The sequence below is a fragment of the Pristiophorus japonicus genome, chromosome 19, assembly GCF_044704955.1.
Source record: "Pristiophorus japonicus isolate sPriJap1 chromosome 19, sPriJap1.hap1, whole genome shotgun sequence".
Lineage (NCBI taxonomy): Eukaryota > Metazoa > Chordata > Chondrichthyes > Pristiophoridae > Pristiophorus > Pristiophorus japonicus.
This window is the reverse complement of record NC_091995.1, coordinates 93,087,669-93,100,323: the sequence shown is the minus strand read 5'-3', so window position 1 is coordinate 93,100,323 and position 12,655 is coordinate 93,087,669. Positions and strand designations below refer to the sequence as shown.

Sequence of the window (12,655 nt, the reverse complement as noted above, 5' to 3'; positions counted from 1 at the left end):
TTTCTGAAATATTTAATGAACAGCTGCTCTTTCCCTTCCCCCGCAGCGGGACTCGCTCACTGCTGGGGTGTGTTTTGGTGGCTGACTGCCAAATCAATCATCCGACAAGTGTGAGTGATAGAAAACACAGGTCAGACCGCATGTGTGGGGGAGGGGAGAGAGAGAGAGAGAGAGAGAGAGAGAGAGAGAGTGCGAGAGATCGAGATCAAGAGAGATCGAGGGAGATTGAGAGCACGAGAGATCGAGGTCAAGATCGAGAGAGAGAACGAGAGAGAGATCGAGAGAGAGAACGAGTAAGAGCGAGAGAGAGATCCACAGTGAGAGCGAGATCGCGAGAGAGAGCGCGAGAGCGAGATCGAGAGAGAAGCGAGAGTGAGAGAGCGAGCGAGAGATTGAGCGAGAGTGAGAGAGCAAGAGAGAGATCGAGCGAGATCGAGAGAGCGATCAAGAGAAATCGAGCGAGCGAGAGAGCGAGAGCGAGATTGTGAGAGCGAGAACCAGAGAAAGAGAGAGCGAGATCGAGTATCATCATCATCATACACAGTCCCTCGTATCGAGGATGACTTGCTTCCACACCAAAAAGGGCTGAGTTCACAGGTGTTTCAATGAAGGAGCTAATATTCCAGATCCCGAACTACATCCTGAAGGGTGGAAGATGCCTGTGTGTGTATTTTCTTAACGTGGGGTGACCGTTGCACACCAACCACCACACGGGCTTGACAGAACTAGGTCTTGGTCCAGCGGCAAGGGTTAACCAGGACGACTGGAGACCAGCTCTGCTGCACGGACCTAGTGCGCTCACATATCGCACAGTGTGGGCTGGGCCCGTGCTGCCCCTGGGCCCTCGCCTCTCCTGCCCCTGAACTCTCGCCTCTCCTCGGCCCCGGTCAGATCCCTCTACAATCTCTCGCTGCTCCTGCTGTACCTGCCCGTGCTCTAATCACCGACCTGGACCTTGATGACGTCGCTCTTTGCTGCCGTCGCCCTCCTGCACCAGCTCACGCTGTACCTTGCCGTGATACACCGCCACGCTGCCCATGACCGCCACTCCTTTTATGGCCCCGACCTGCCACTGGTGTTCTCATGGAGGGCGGGGCCTCCACGCTGCTCCAGAGGTCACTCGCCGCTCCGTTTATGACCAGTATACTGCACAGACGAATACAGGGCCACAATAGAGAGAGTGCAGTTCTTGTTGAATGAGGACTCGATGCAAGGCAATAAGAGGAATTCATGAGAACCTCTTTCACCCAGAGAGTGGGCCAGCTACTACACGAACAACGGAGGCAAGGAGCATAAATGTATTTAAGGAGAATGTAGATAAAGCGAAAAAAGAAGAAGGGAGTCGAGGGTTATGGGGAGCGGGCGGGGAAGTGGAGCTGAGGCCAAGATCAGATCAGCCGTGACCTTACTGAATGGCGGAGCAGGCTCGAGGGGCCGAATGGCCGACTCCTGCATCCTAGGGTCTTAAGAGAAGTAGCGGCAGGGATTGTGGATGCATTGGTTTAATTTACCAAAATTCCCTGGATTCTGCGGAGGTCCCAGCAGATTGGAAAACTGCAACTGTAACGCCTATTCAAAAAAGGAGGCAGACAAAAAGCAGGAAACTACAGACCAGTTAGCCTAACATCTGTGGTTGGGAAAATGTTGGAGTCCATTATTAAAGAAGCAGTAGCAGGACATTTTGAAAAGCAAAATTCGGTCAGGCAGAGTCAGCATGGATTTATGAAGGGGAAGTCATGTTTGACAAATTTGGAATCGTGGCCTTTATTGCAAGATGGAGTATAAAAGCAGGAAAGTCTTGCTACAGTTGTACAGGGTATTGGTGAGGCCACACCTGGAATACTGCGTGCAGTTTTGGTTTCCATATTTACGAAAGGATATACTTGCTTTGGAGGCAGTTCAGAGAAGGTTCACTCGGTTGATTCCGGGGATGAGGGGGTTGACTTATGAGGAAAGGTTGAGAAGGTTGGGCCTCTACTCATTGGAGTTCAGAAGAATGAGAGGTGATCTTATCGAAACGTATAAGATTATGAGGGAGCTTGACAAGGTGGATGCAGAGAGGATGTTTGCACTGATGGGGGAGACTAGAACTAGAGGGCATGATCTTAGAATAAGGGGCCTCCCATTTAGAACTGAGATGAGGAGGAATTTCTTCTGAGGGTTGTAAATCTGTGGAATTCACTGCCTCAGAGAGCTGTGGAAGCTGGGACAGTGAATAAATTTAAGACATAAATAGATGGTTTCTTAACCGATAAGGGAATAAAGGGTTATGAGGAGCGGGCAGGGAAGTGGAGCAGAGTCCATGATTGGATCAGCCATGATCTTATTAAATGGCGGAGCAGGCTCGAGGGGCCGTATGGCCTACTCCTGCTCCTATTTCTTATGTGCTGATAGGGTTGGATGAAACAAGGTGGGAGGAGGCTTACGTGGAGTATAAACGTCAGTACAGACCTGTTGGGCTGAATGGCCTGTTTCTTGTGCTGTAAATTAGATATGAAGCTGCTTAGTTTACAATAAGATCCAATTTGATAGTCAACAGCTTTTATTTTTTCACCCAATGACAGTTACAAAAAAACCTTTGACCTCAGCAGTTCCATAGACAACACTGGAGAGTGACTTTGAACCTCCAGTAGCTTTCATTATTCACCCCAGGAACCTGCTCACACATATTAGAGATCTTGGAGGTTACTGAAGACACCATAAATAAGACTATATCTCTGCAGTCAGTTCAGTCACTCTCCCCCAGGGTGTGCTTATCGAACAGGTTCTCCCCCAGGCCATTCTCCGGGGCTCCCAGTCGCTTCAGGTTGGTGATGTGATCTCCAAGCTTCTTGATTGTCTTCATTTGTTCATCCAAGTAGTGGGTCTTCAGAAAGTCACACAAAGAAAAGAGGTAATCTAGTTATGGCCAGTGGCAGATATCGAGCAACATCAGTCATTGAAGGTTGGCATGCAGGTACAGCAGGCGGTTAAGAAAGCAAATGGCATGTTGGCCTTCATAGCGAGGGGATTTGAGTACAGGGGCAGGGAGGTGTTGCTACAGTTGTACAGGGCCTTGGTGAGGCCACACCTGGAGTATTGTGTACAGTTTTGATCTCCTAACTTGAGGAAGGACATTCTTGCTATTGAGAGAGTGCAGCGAAGATTCACCAGACTGATTCCCGGGATGGTGGGACTGACCTATCAAGAAAGACTGGATCAACTGGGCTTGTATTCACTGGAGTTCAGAAGAGTGAGAGGGGACCTCATAGAAACGTTTAAAATTCTGACGGGTTTGGACAGGTTGGATGCAGGAAGAATGTTCCCAATATTGGGGAAGTCCAGAACCAGAGGTCACAGTCTAAGGATAAGGGGTAAGCCATTTAGGACCGAGATGAGGAGAAACTTCTTCACCCAGAGAGTGGTGAACCTGTGGAATTCTCTACCACAGAAAGTAGTTGAGGCCAATTCACTAAATATATTCAAAAGGGAGTTAGATAAAGTCCTTACTACTCGGGGGATCAAGGGGTATGGTGAGAAAGCAGGAAGAGGGTACTGAAGTTTCATGTTCAGCCATGAACTCATTGAATGGCGGTGCAGGCTAGAAGGGCTGAATGGCCTACTCCTGCACCTATTTTCTATGTTTCTAACATTGGAGCATCCCCGTCAAGAATTGGGATTTTAATCCTCTTTGACTGGAGTAGAGTCAAGCAGGGCAATTGAGATTGATGCAAATTTGTTCCAATGTTACAGTAACTCCTGGACAATGCGTGCTTCGATTCTGGAACTCATTTACTTCTCAAATGGCCACAGTAGCCCACTCTCCCAGTCCTCTCCCCCAGCCCCTGAAGAACCCAGGAGAGACACCCCACAAAACAAAGCTCTTTTCAAACAGCTCCAGCACCACCTTCAACGTACCCAGAAATCCACACGAGGAACTTACGTGAGGGTCGGTGTTCCCAGAGGAGAGTTTGTGCAAATCCAGCAGACTCTGGTTGACATCCTGCTCCATCTGCAGAGCTCTCTGCATCGCCTCCAGGCCATCGCTCCACACATCCTGCTCTGGTTTCTGGAAAATAAAACACAAGTTACTTTTGAAAAAGTTCTACCTCAAAGAAGAACAGGGGTTCCTGCCCAAGGCAGTCAATGCAATGGAGTCCATGCAAAGCAGTGGATGATGTGGTGTTGTGGGGGTATACCACTCAAGAGGCAACAGCACATCACTCATTACCAGGAAATGAGAACACAAGAAACAGGAGCAAGAGTCGGCCATTCGGCCCCTTGAACCTGCTCCGCCATTCAATAAGATCATGGACTCAGCTCCACTTCCCTGCCTGCTCCCCATAACCCTTCACTGCCTTATCGTTCAAAAATCTGTCTAGCTCCACCTTATTCAATGACCCAACCTCCACTGCTCTCTAGGGTAGAGAATTCCACAGATTTATCACCCTCAGAAGAAACTCCTCCTCATCTCCATTTTAAGTGGGCAGCCCCTTATTCTGAGACTATGCCCCCTAGTTCCAGATTCCCCCACGAGGGGAAACATCCTCTCTGCATCTACCTTGTCCAGCCCACTCAGTATCTTATAAGTTTCAATAAGATCACCTCTCATTCTTCTAAACTCTAATGAGTACAGGCCCAACCTGCCTTGATAAGTCAACCCCTTCATCTCAGGAATCAACCGAGTGAACCTTCCCTGAACAGCCTCCAATGCAAGTATATCCTTCCTTAAATACGGAGACAAAAACTGTACGCAGTACTCCAGGTGTGGCCTCACCAATACCCTGCACAGTTGTAGCAGGACATCCCTGCTTTTATACTCTATCCTTCTCCCACCATCTCCAAATGAATCAAAGACGACTATAATCACATTATTTTTAGATGAGACATCAAAACAGAAATACTGAATGAACAGTGGATTCTAGGATCAGTCTCCTGGGAAAATTGGATTGATGTCTTGAGCTCGAAATGGGAGTTTTTTTTTTCCTTTCTCTGTCCCCTCTCCCAACCCAATCCAAAAAGTCATTCACAAGTCAAGAAAGTTCAGCCTTTGTCTGAAAGGATACCTTGACATTCTCTAGGACCACACACGCCCCCTCGACGATTCTGGAATCGCATCAGTCTCTCAGCGTGCTCACATTCCTCGTGTGACTGCATCTTCAAGAACTCGGCAAAGTGACGCAGGGCAACATCATCCCGGTCACAGTAATAGGACTGCGGAGAGAAAGGAAGTTAAGCCAGGCTAAAGTTTCACCCACGTGCAATTCAAAATGATCTCTTGGCAGACTAGTTATTGCGCAATGCCTTCATTAAAAGAACTACCATTTCAATTCATTAATCTATGTTTATTGAACAATCTGGCTCTCTCTTCACATTAGAAGCAGCACAAATAAATGCATTCCTGGGATGTGGGCGTCGCTGGCAAGGCTGCCATTTATTGCCCATCCCTAATTGCCCCTTGAGAAGGTGGTGGTGAGCCGCCTTCTTGAACCTCTGCAGTCCGTGTGGTGAAGGTGCTCCCACAGTGCTGTTAGGGAGGGAGTTCCAGGATTGTGACCCAGCGACGATGAAGGAACGGCCGATATATTTCCAAGTCAGGATGGTGTGTGACTCGGAGGGGAACGTGGAGGTGGTGGTGTTCCCATGCGCCTGCTGCCCTTGTCCTTCTAGGTGGTAGAGGCCGTGGGTTTGGGAGGTGCTGCCGAAGAAGCCTTGGCGAGTTGCTGCAGTGCATCTTGTAGATGGTGCACACTGCAGCCAGGGGGCGCCGGTGGTGGAGGGAGTGAATGTTGAAGGTGGTGGATGGGCTGTTTTGTCCTGGATAGTGTCGAGCTTCTTGTGTTGTTGGAGCTGCACTCATCCAGGCATCCTAGCACATAGGAGGCTCCATCAGCAGGAAAGGGGGCAGGGAGGGAAAGAGAAAAGGAGATATAAAGGCCAAGCTGGGGACCAAAGGTCAGTGGAATGCCTGCTACTCATTCCATATGGAAAGTTAGCAAAAGGAATAAGCACAAATCCAACAATTGCATACTGCAAGATCAGGTCACTAAGGAAGGTTTGATCAACAGTACACCATTCTCACATCACTTCAACAGAAGGAGAGAAGGCCAAGCCAGCACTTGATTGAATTATTTGCACCTTTAATAAAAAACACTCTTTGAGAAACCTCCACTCAAATCCATACCCTTCAGCCTGTGACAAACAAAGACTAGGAGATTGCCTCTGCTTGAAGTTTAAGCCCTTTAGCTCATACAACTCAATGCCTAACTAGAAGCTAGTTTACTGCATAGACATCATTCCAATAGAGAGTAAAGATAGCTCACCATGGAGAGGTAAACATAGGAGGACGAGAGCTCCATGTTGATCTGCTGGCTGACAGCATCCTCACAGTCTTTGTGGTAGTTCTGTCACACTTGGGAGGCCATCCTAATGTTCCTAGTGTGTCCAATTTGTATACTGTGGCTGGCTTTAAACATCTTCACCCACCAGACTTGCTCACTCAATCTAACTACTGTGAGGGCAGGAACCAGCACATTTTAAACACATGGAAAACCCTTCTATTGCATAAGAGATGCTGAGTGACAGTTATCAGTAGCCAATCAGATAACTTTCATGCCTCACCAAAATCCCACAAACTCATTCATTGACAAAGTGAGCATTGGGTGAACCAATCAGAGCTGATTGCTGACCAGAAAACTCATTGTTGTAGAGGTCTCTTGACCTCCTTTAAAAATATAGGGCTCAAGTTTCGGCCTGAGTTGCTCCTATTTTTTTTGGAGCAACTAGTTTAGAATGGAGTATCTTAGAAATTGCAATTGTCGGCATTTAGTTTGCTCCAGTTCTAGTGAGTTAGAATAGTTTCATTTTAGAACAGATTTTTTTTCAAAAAGGGAGCGTGTCCAGCCACTTACGCCTGTTTTGCAAGTTTAGGCAGCGAAAACTTACTCCAAACTAACTTAGAATGGAGTAAGTGTAGATATCTGTATGCTCAGAAAAACCTTGCCTACACTTATAAATCAGGCTTAGGGAACGAGAGATGGGGGGGGGTGGGGGGAGAGGGGGGTTAACAAGCATTAAAGACTTCACTTTTACAAATAAAGAGCCATCATCAATAATAAATGATAAATAACTCAATAAGTGAATCAAAACATTAATAAAAAATAAAAAAAATTAATAAAAAAATCAAACAAAAAATTAAAAAATTAAAAATAATAAAAATTCAATCAATAAATAAAAAAATTAAGTTTCTACTCACCTACTGCAGCACCGGGAGCCCTCCAACAGCGTGCAGGGATGTCCCCCCCCTCAGGTGATGCTGGTCGGGTGGCGGAGCCAACAATTGAATACAGCTCTTATCATCGTAGGCAGTCCCTCGGAATCGAGGAAAACTTGCTCCCACTCCAAAAGTGAGTTCTTAGGTGACTGAACAGTCCAATACAGGAATTACAGTCTCTGTCACAGGTGGGACAGACAGTGGTTGAGGAAAGGGATGGGTGGGACAGGTTTGCCGCACGCTCTTCCTCCACTTAGGGCGGTCTTTGGCCAGGGACTCCCAGGTGTCGGTGGGGGATGTTGCATTTTATCAGGGAGGCTCTGAGGGTGTCCCTTGTAACGTTTCCTCTGCCCACCTTTGGCTCGTTTGCCGTGAAGGAGTTCCGAGTAGAGCGCTTGCTTTGGGAGTCTCGTGTCGGGCATGCGGACAATGTGGCCCTGCCCAGCGGAGCTGGTCGAGTGCGGTCAGTGCTTCGATGCTGGGGATGTTGGCCTGGTCGAGGTGCATCTGTCCTCCCACTATCTATAGAGTGAACAACTGAATCCAGCTCTAATCTCTGGCACACACCACTTCTCACTGTTTGCCAATTCACTTTTATACCAACTCTCTGCCTATTAGCTTTTAAAAATTAATAATTCTGGGGCTAAGGGTGTCTCCAGCAAGGGCGGCATTTATTTCCCATCCTTACTTTGTCCTTGAAGCTGGCGGTGAGCCGCCTTCTTGAACCGCTGCAGTCCATATGGTGAAGGCTGCTCACACAGTGCTGTTAGCTAGGGAGCTCCGCGATTTTAACCCAGCGCTATTCCTTCACAGTTTGCCTGAAGGACAGAATATAAAGATATGGCACAAAAAAAATGCTTCTGAATATTTTTTGGTAGAAAGGATTGCAGGTTTGGGGCCTATACTCATTGGAGTTTAGAAGAATGAGAGGTGATCTTATTGAAACATATAAGATACTGAGGGGGCTCGACAAGGTAGATGCAGAGAAGATGTTTCCCCTCGTGGGGGAATCTAGAACTAGGGGGCATATTTTCAGAATAAGGGGTCGCCCATTTAGAACTGAGATGAGGAGGAATTTCTTCTCCCAGAGGGTCGTGAATCTATGGCATTCTCTGCCCCAGAGAGCTATGGAAGCTGGGTCATTGAATGTATTTAAGGTGAGATCAACAGATTTTTGACCGATAAGGAGTCAATGGTTATTGGGAGTGAGCAGGGAAGTGGAGCTGAGTCCATGATCAGATCAGCCATGATCTTATTGAATGGCGGAGCAGGCTCGAGGGGCCGAATGGTCGACTCCTGCTCCTATTCCTTATGTTCTTATCTGACACAGTTTTCCTGCTGCAGTATAAATGCAGTCGAGGCCAGAAGATCTCTGTTGACTTCGAGAACAGCAAGGTTAGGGTTTGACCTGTACCCGGCTATCACTGCCAAGTGTAGTGTGTAGAGTAGCAGTTAAATGGAATACATACTCTTTTAAAAAAAGTGCAAATAACCAACAAAGAAAGGTCAGCTCAAAATCCTAAATACAGGATTCAGGCTTGGCTTTGGATACTGGTGAAGGCCTGTCCCACCAGCACGCATCCAAACACCCTTCTTACCAATACCCCCCGCCCAAGAGAGTGGAAGTCAACCCCAAGGAAAAGCTTGCGTAAACTTGAAATTGCAAATGACGATGAGTTAATGCAGTGTGTACTGGTTACAGAAAGTGTCTCATCATCATCACAGGCAGTCCCTCGAAATCGAGGAAGACTTGCTTCCACTCTAAAAGTGAGTTCTCAGGTGACTGAACAGTCCAATACGGGAATTACAGTCCCTGTCACAGGTGGGGCAGACAGTGGTTGAGTGAAAGGGTGGGTGGGACTGGTTTGCCGCACGCTCCTTCCGCTGTCTGTGCTTGTTTTCTGCACGCTCTCGGCGACGAGACTCGAGGTGCTCAGCACCCTCCCAAATGCACTGCTTTAACTTAGGGCGGTCTTTGGCCAGGGACTCCCAGGTGTCGGTGGAGATGTTGCACTTTATCAGGGAGGCTTTGAGGGTGTCCTTGTAACGTTTCCTCTGCCCACCTGGGGCTCGCTTGCCGTGCAGGGGTTCCGAATAGAACGCTTGCTTTGTGAAACTAAACTACAGAAAAAGTGTCTAGCCATCCAATGGCCACTGTGTAAAGAGCTGATTTCATTCTTTACCCTGACAGATACAGGTGGAGTCAGAATACTGAACAGTGCTTTGCCCAGAAGGTTGGGACCTATTGAAGAAAAGCAGTTTTTTGGGTTATAATTTATTATATTCTGTTGTGCTTGATCCAACAAGGTTCAGCATCACGATAAGTTTGGCCCAAGTATGCTTTGCCAACCCCATGGGTATTGGTGGTATGTGGTGAGATTGGAGAAGTTGCAATTGCTCTCTCGAGAGCAGAGAATGTCAAGGGGAGGTCTTCCAAAATATATTGATGAAGAGTAAATAAGGAGTAATGTTTCCAGTGGTGGGTTGGTAACTGGAGGACACAGATTTATTATAATTGCCCCCCCCCAAAAAAAAAAACCACTGCAGAGATGGAGAATTTTTCCTCCCTTCATTTATAAAAAAGTGAGTTATGATCTGGAATGCATTTCCTGCCAGGGCGGTAGAAGTTGAGGCAATAGTGACCAGAGGGAATTAGATATATACAACAACTTTCCATTATCCATACACGGATCCAACGGAAATCCGTTGTAACGGGATTTAAAATTCTGTGGCTAACAAGTGAAAAGACAGCTCCAAATAATTTGGAAAAATCGCTTTCCAAACACTGTGCTCATTTGTATTTGCACATTCTCTCTCACACACACTCTCTCTCTCTCTCTCTCACACTCGCACATTCTCTCTCACACACTCTCTCTCTCTCTCTCACACTCGCACATTCTCTCTCACACACACACTCTCTCTCTCTCACACTCGCACATTCTCTCTCACACACACACTCTCTCTCTCTCTCTCACACTCGCACATTCTCTCTCACACACACTCTCTCTCTCTCTCTCACACTCGCACATTCTCTCTCACACACACTCTCTCTCTCACACTCGCACATTCTCTCTCTCTCTCTCGTGTGACTGCTTCTTGAAGAACTCGGCAAAGTGACGCAGGGCAACATCATCCCGGTCTGCGGAGAGAATTATTGAAACATCACGCCTGACCGAGATCTCAGCGACATAAGATACTTCTGGTTCCCTCCCTCCAGTTAGTTCTCAATTTCTTGACTTAACTTACTTCACTAATTTTTGAACATGGATAGCTTCCCCTCCCTAGATTCCAACCAGTGAAACAAAAAAACAAGCTAAAATTTGGGATTACATCCCATGTCAAACTCAACACCTGAGCAAGTAGCACATCTTACTTTCCATTCAACCAAACATTCTTGGAGGAAGAAGGAAAGTCTTCCGTTGCAGTAGTTTTACACTCTACAATTTAGTGTTTGGGAGATCTAACCAATGGAATAGAGATCTAGGCACAGTGTTGTAGATTCAGGCGGCGAGGAAGATTGAGAAGAGGGTTGGAGCGATGACGCAGCCCTGTTTGACCCCAGTCCGGACGTGGATTGGGTCTGTAATGGGTCCGTTGGTAAGGATCACGGCCTGCATGTCGTCGTGGAGCAGGCGGAGGATGGTAACAAACTTTCGGGGGCATCCAAAACGGAGGAGGATGCTCCATAAGCCTTCACGGTTGACAGTGTCTAAGACCTTTGTAAGATCGAAAAAGGCCATGTATAAGGGCTGGTGCTGCTCCCTGCATTTTTCCTGCAGTTGTCGCACTGCAAAGATCATATCCATTGTGCCCCATAGGGGATGAAATCCGCACTGTGACTCCGGGAGGAGCTCCTCAGCCACAGGGAGAAGACACCTGGGAGACCCTGGCCGAAGAGCGCCCTAAGTGGAGAAAGTGCATCCGGGAGAGCGTTGAGCTCCTCGAATCTCATCGCCGAGAGCGTGAAGAGGTCAGGTGCAGGCAGCGGAAGGAGCGGGCGGTAAATCAGTGCCACCCACCCCTTCCCCCGACGAATATCTATCCCACCTGTGACAGGGTCTGTGGCTCTCGTATTGGACTGTTCAGCCACCAAAGAACTCACTTTAGGAGTGGAAGCAAGTCTTCCTCGATTTCGAGGGACTGCCTATGACGATGATGATGATGATGGGGAAGTTCAGAACAATTCCTATCATACTTCGCCCCCAATAAAGAGAACGTGCGAAGACCTGCCTACATTTCACCTGCTCCACTGAAACTGAAAGTTGTCTCAGGTCAACAGGCCCCTTGACCAGGTCTGGCCTCTGTCACACACTCAGGCAGCAGCTCAACGGGTTTCAGATATTAAACCTCTCAATAGAGGGGCAGCTGCTACAGGGAGCAGTCCGTGAACTCAACAAGATCCACCTGGATTACACACCCGAAGTCCTCATTGTTATGTCTGTAATACACTTACGAATGACTCCACGAGGCAATGTGTTGTACTCAAACTGTAGTGACCTTGGTCCTTTATTCGTAGCTCCAGAGTGAGGCACAAGCATGGTGGGCAGACTTTTATAGTGGGCCCTGCACACCTATGCAGGTGACCCTCAGGTCTCCCACCGCAGTGCCCTCTGGTGGACAGCCTCTGCCAGTGGGGCAGGAAACCCCGGTCTCCACCAGTTGCACCCTCTAGTGGTGCCAGCATAGTATATACACAGTGTAAACCTTAGTACATCAGGTGACAAGTCAGGTAACAAGTCTCCATCTTATACAACTATACAGTGACTACTCAGAGAGTATATCTATAATCTGCATATATAATACTCACTACCCAAAGACTCTGCTTCCCCCAGGGAAGGAAGCCCAGAGAAATACAGCTTAAAGCCAGTTCATGGAACTGGAGAATTTCCAACTTGTCAGGATGCAGCAACAAGGAATACAAGATTCACCATGGAGAGGTAAATACAGGAGGACGAGAGCTCCATGTTGATCTGCTGGTTGACAGCAGCCTCACAGTCCTTGTGGTAGTTCTGACGCACTTGGGAGACCATCTTCACGATCTATATTACACTTTCCCCCCCCCCCCCAAAATATACTCTATTCATATAAAATGTTCACAATACATTGGAAAATAGCTAAGTACCTTGCGGTCAGCAATTCCATACAATTCATTTGGATGCTGACAGCAGTTCCATACAATGCACGAGCGTACATTTCATTTCAAGGTACAGTTTAGTACAATCCGTAAATCACGTTACATGTAGTACTGTGCAAATGAGGGTATTACATGGAGCAGATGAGAACAGGTTTACATTAGATTCCAGGATACATTTCAATACCAGTCACGAATCACGTTACATGTAGCACTATGCAGATGAAAGCAGTACACGGAACGGATGAGAATACATTTACATTTCTTTACAA

General features: G+C 47.4%; 1 protein-coding gene across 2 annotated transcripts; it reads right to left on the bottom strand.

Annotated features, from left to right (window-relative positions):
- Positions 1 to 2,559: 2,559 nt before the first annotated feature.
- LOC139230053 (ferritin heavy chain, oocyte isoform-like) lies at positions 2,560 to 12,285 on the bottom strand. 2 transcript variants are annotated; one of them, XM_070861825.1, is made up of 4 exons: positions 12,181 to 12,285; positions 5,071 to 5,193; positions 3,919 to 4,084; positions 2,560 to 2,898 (listed from the first exon to the last, which is right to left on the bottom strand). In XM_070861825.1, exons 1-4 carry the CDS (start codon positions 12,280 to 12,282, stop codon positions 2,729 to 2,731), a joined length of 561 nt encoding a protein of 186 aa, XP_070717926.1. In that variant the 5' UTR covers positions 12,283 to 12,285; the 3' UTR covers positions 2,560 to 2,728. The 2 variants fall into 2 exon arrangements, with proteins under 2 accessions (XP_070717926.1, XP_070717925.1); XM_070861824.1 differs by having other exon boundaries at positions 3,919 to 4,070; positions 5,069 to 5,193; positions 12,181 to 12,282.
- Positions 12,286 to 12,655: the final 370 nt, after the last annotated feature.

Coding starts and splice junctions, on each gene's coding strand:
- LOC139230053 (XM_070861825.1), bottom strand. CDS start 12,282: ATGGTCTCCCAAGTGCGTCAGAACTACCACAAGGACTGTGAGGCTGCT. Junction 4,085..5,070: donor TCCAGAATCGTCGAGGGGGC/GTGTGTGGTCCT, acceptor TCTTTGAGGTAG/AACTTTTTCAAAAGTAACTT. Junction 2,899..3,918: donor GAACACCGACCCTCACGTAA/GTTCCTCGTGTG, acceptor GGCCATAACTAG/ATTACCTCTTTTCTTTGTGT.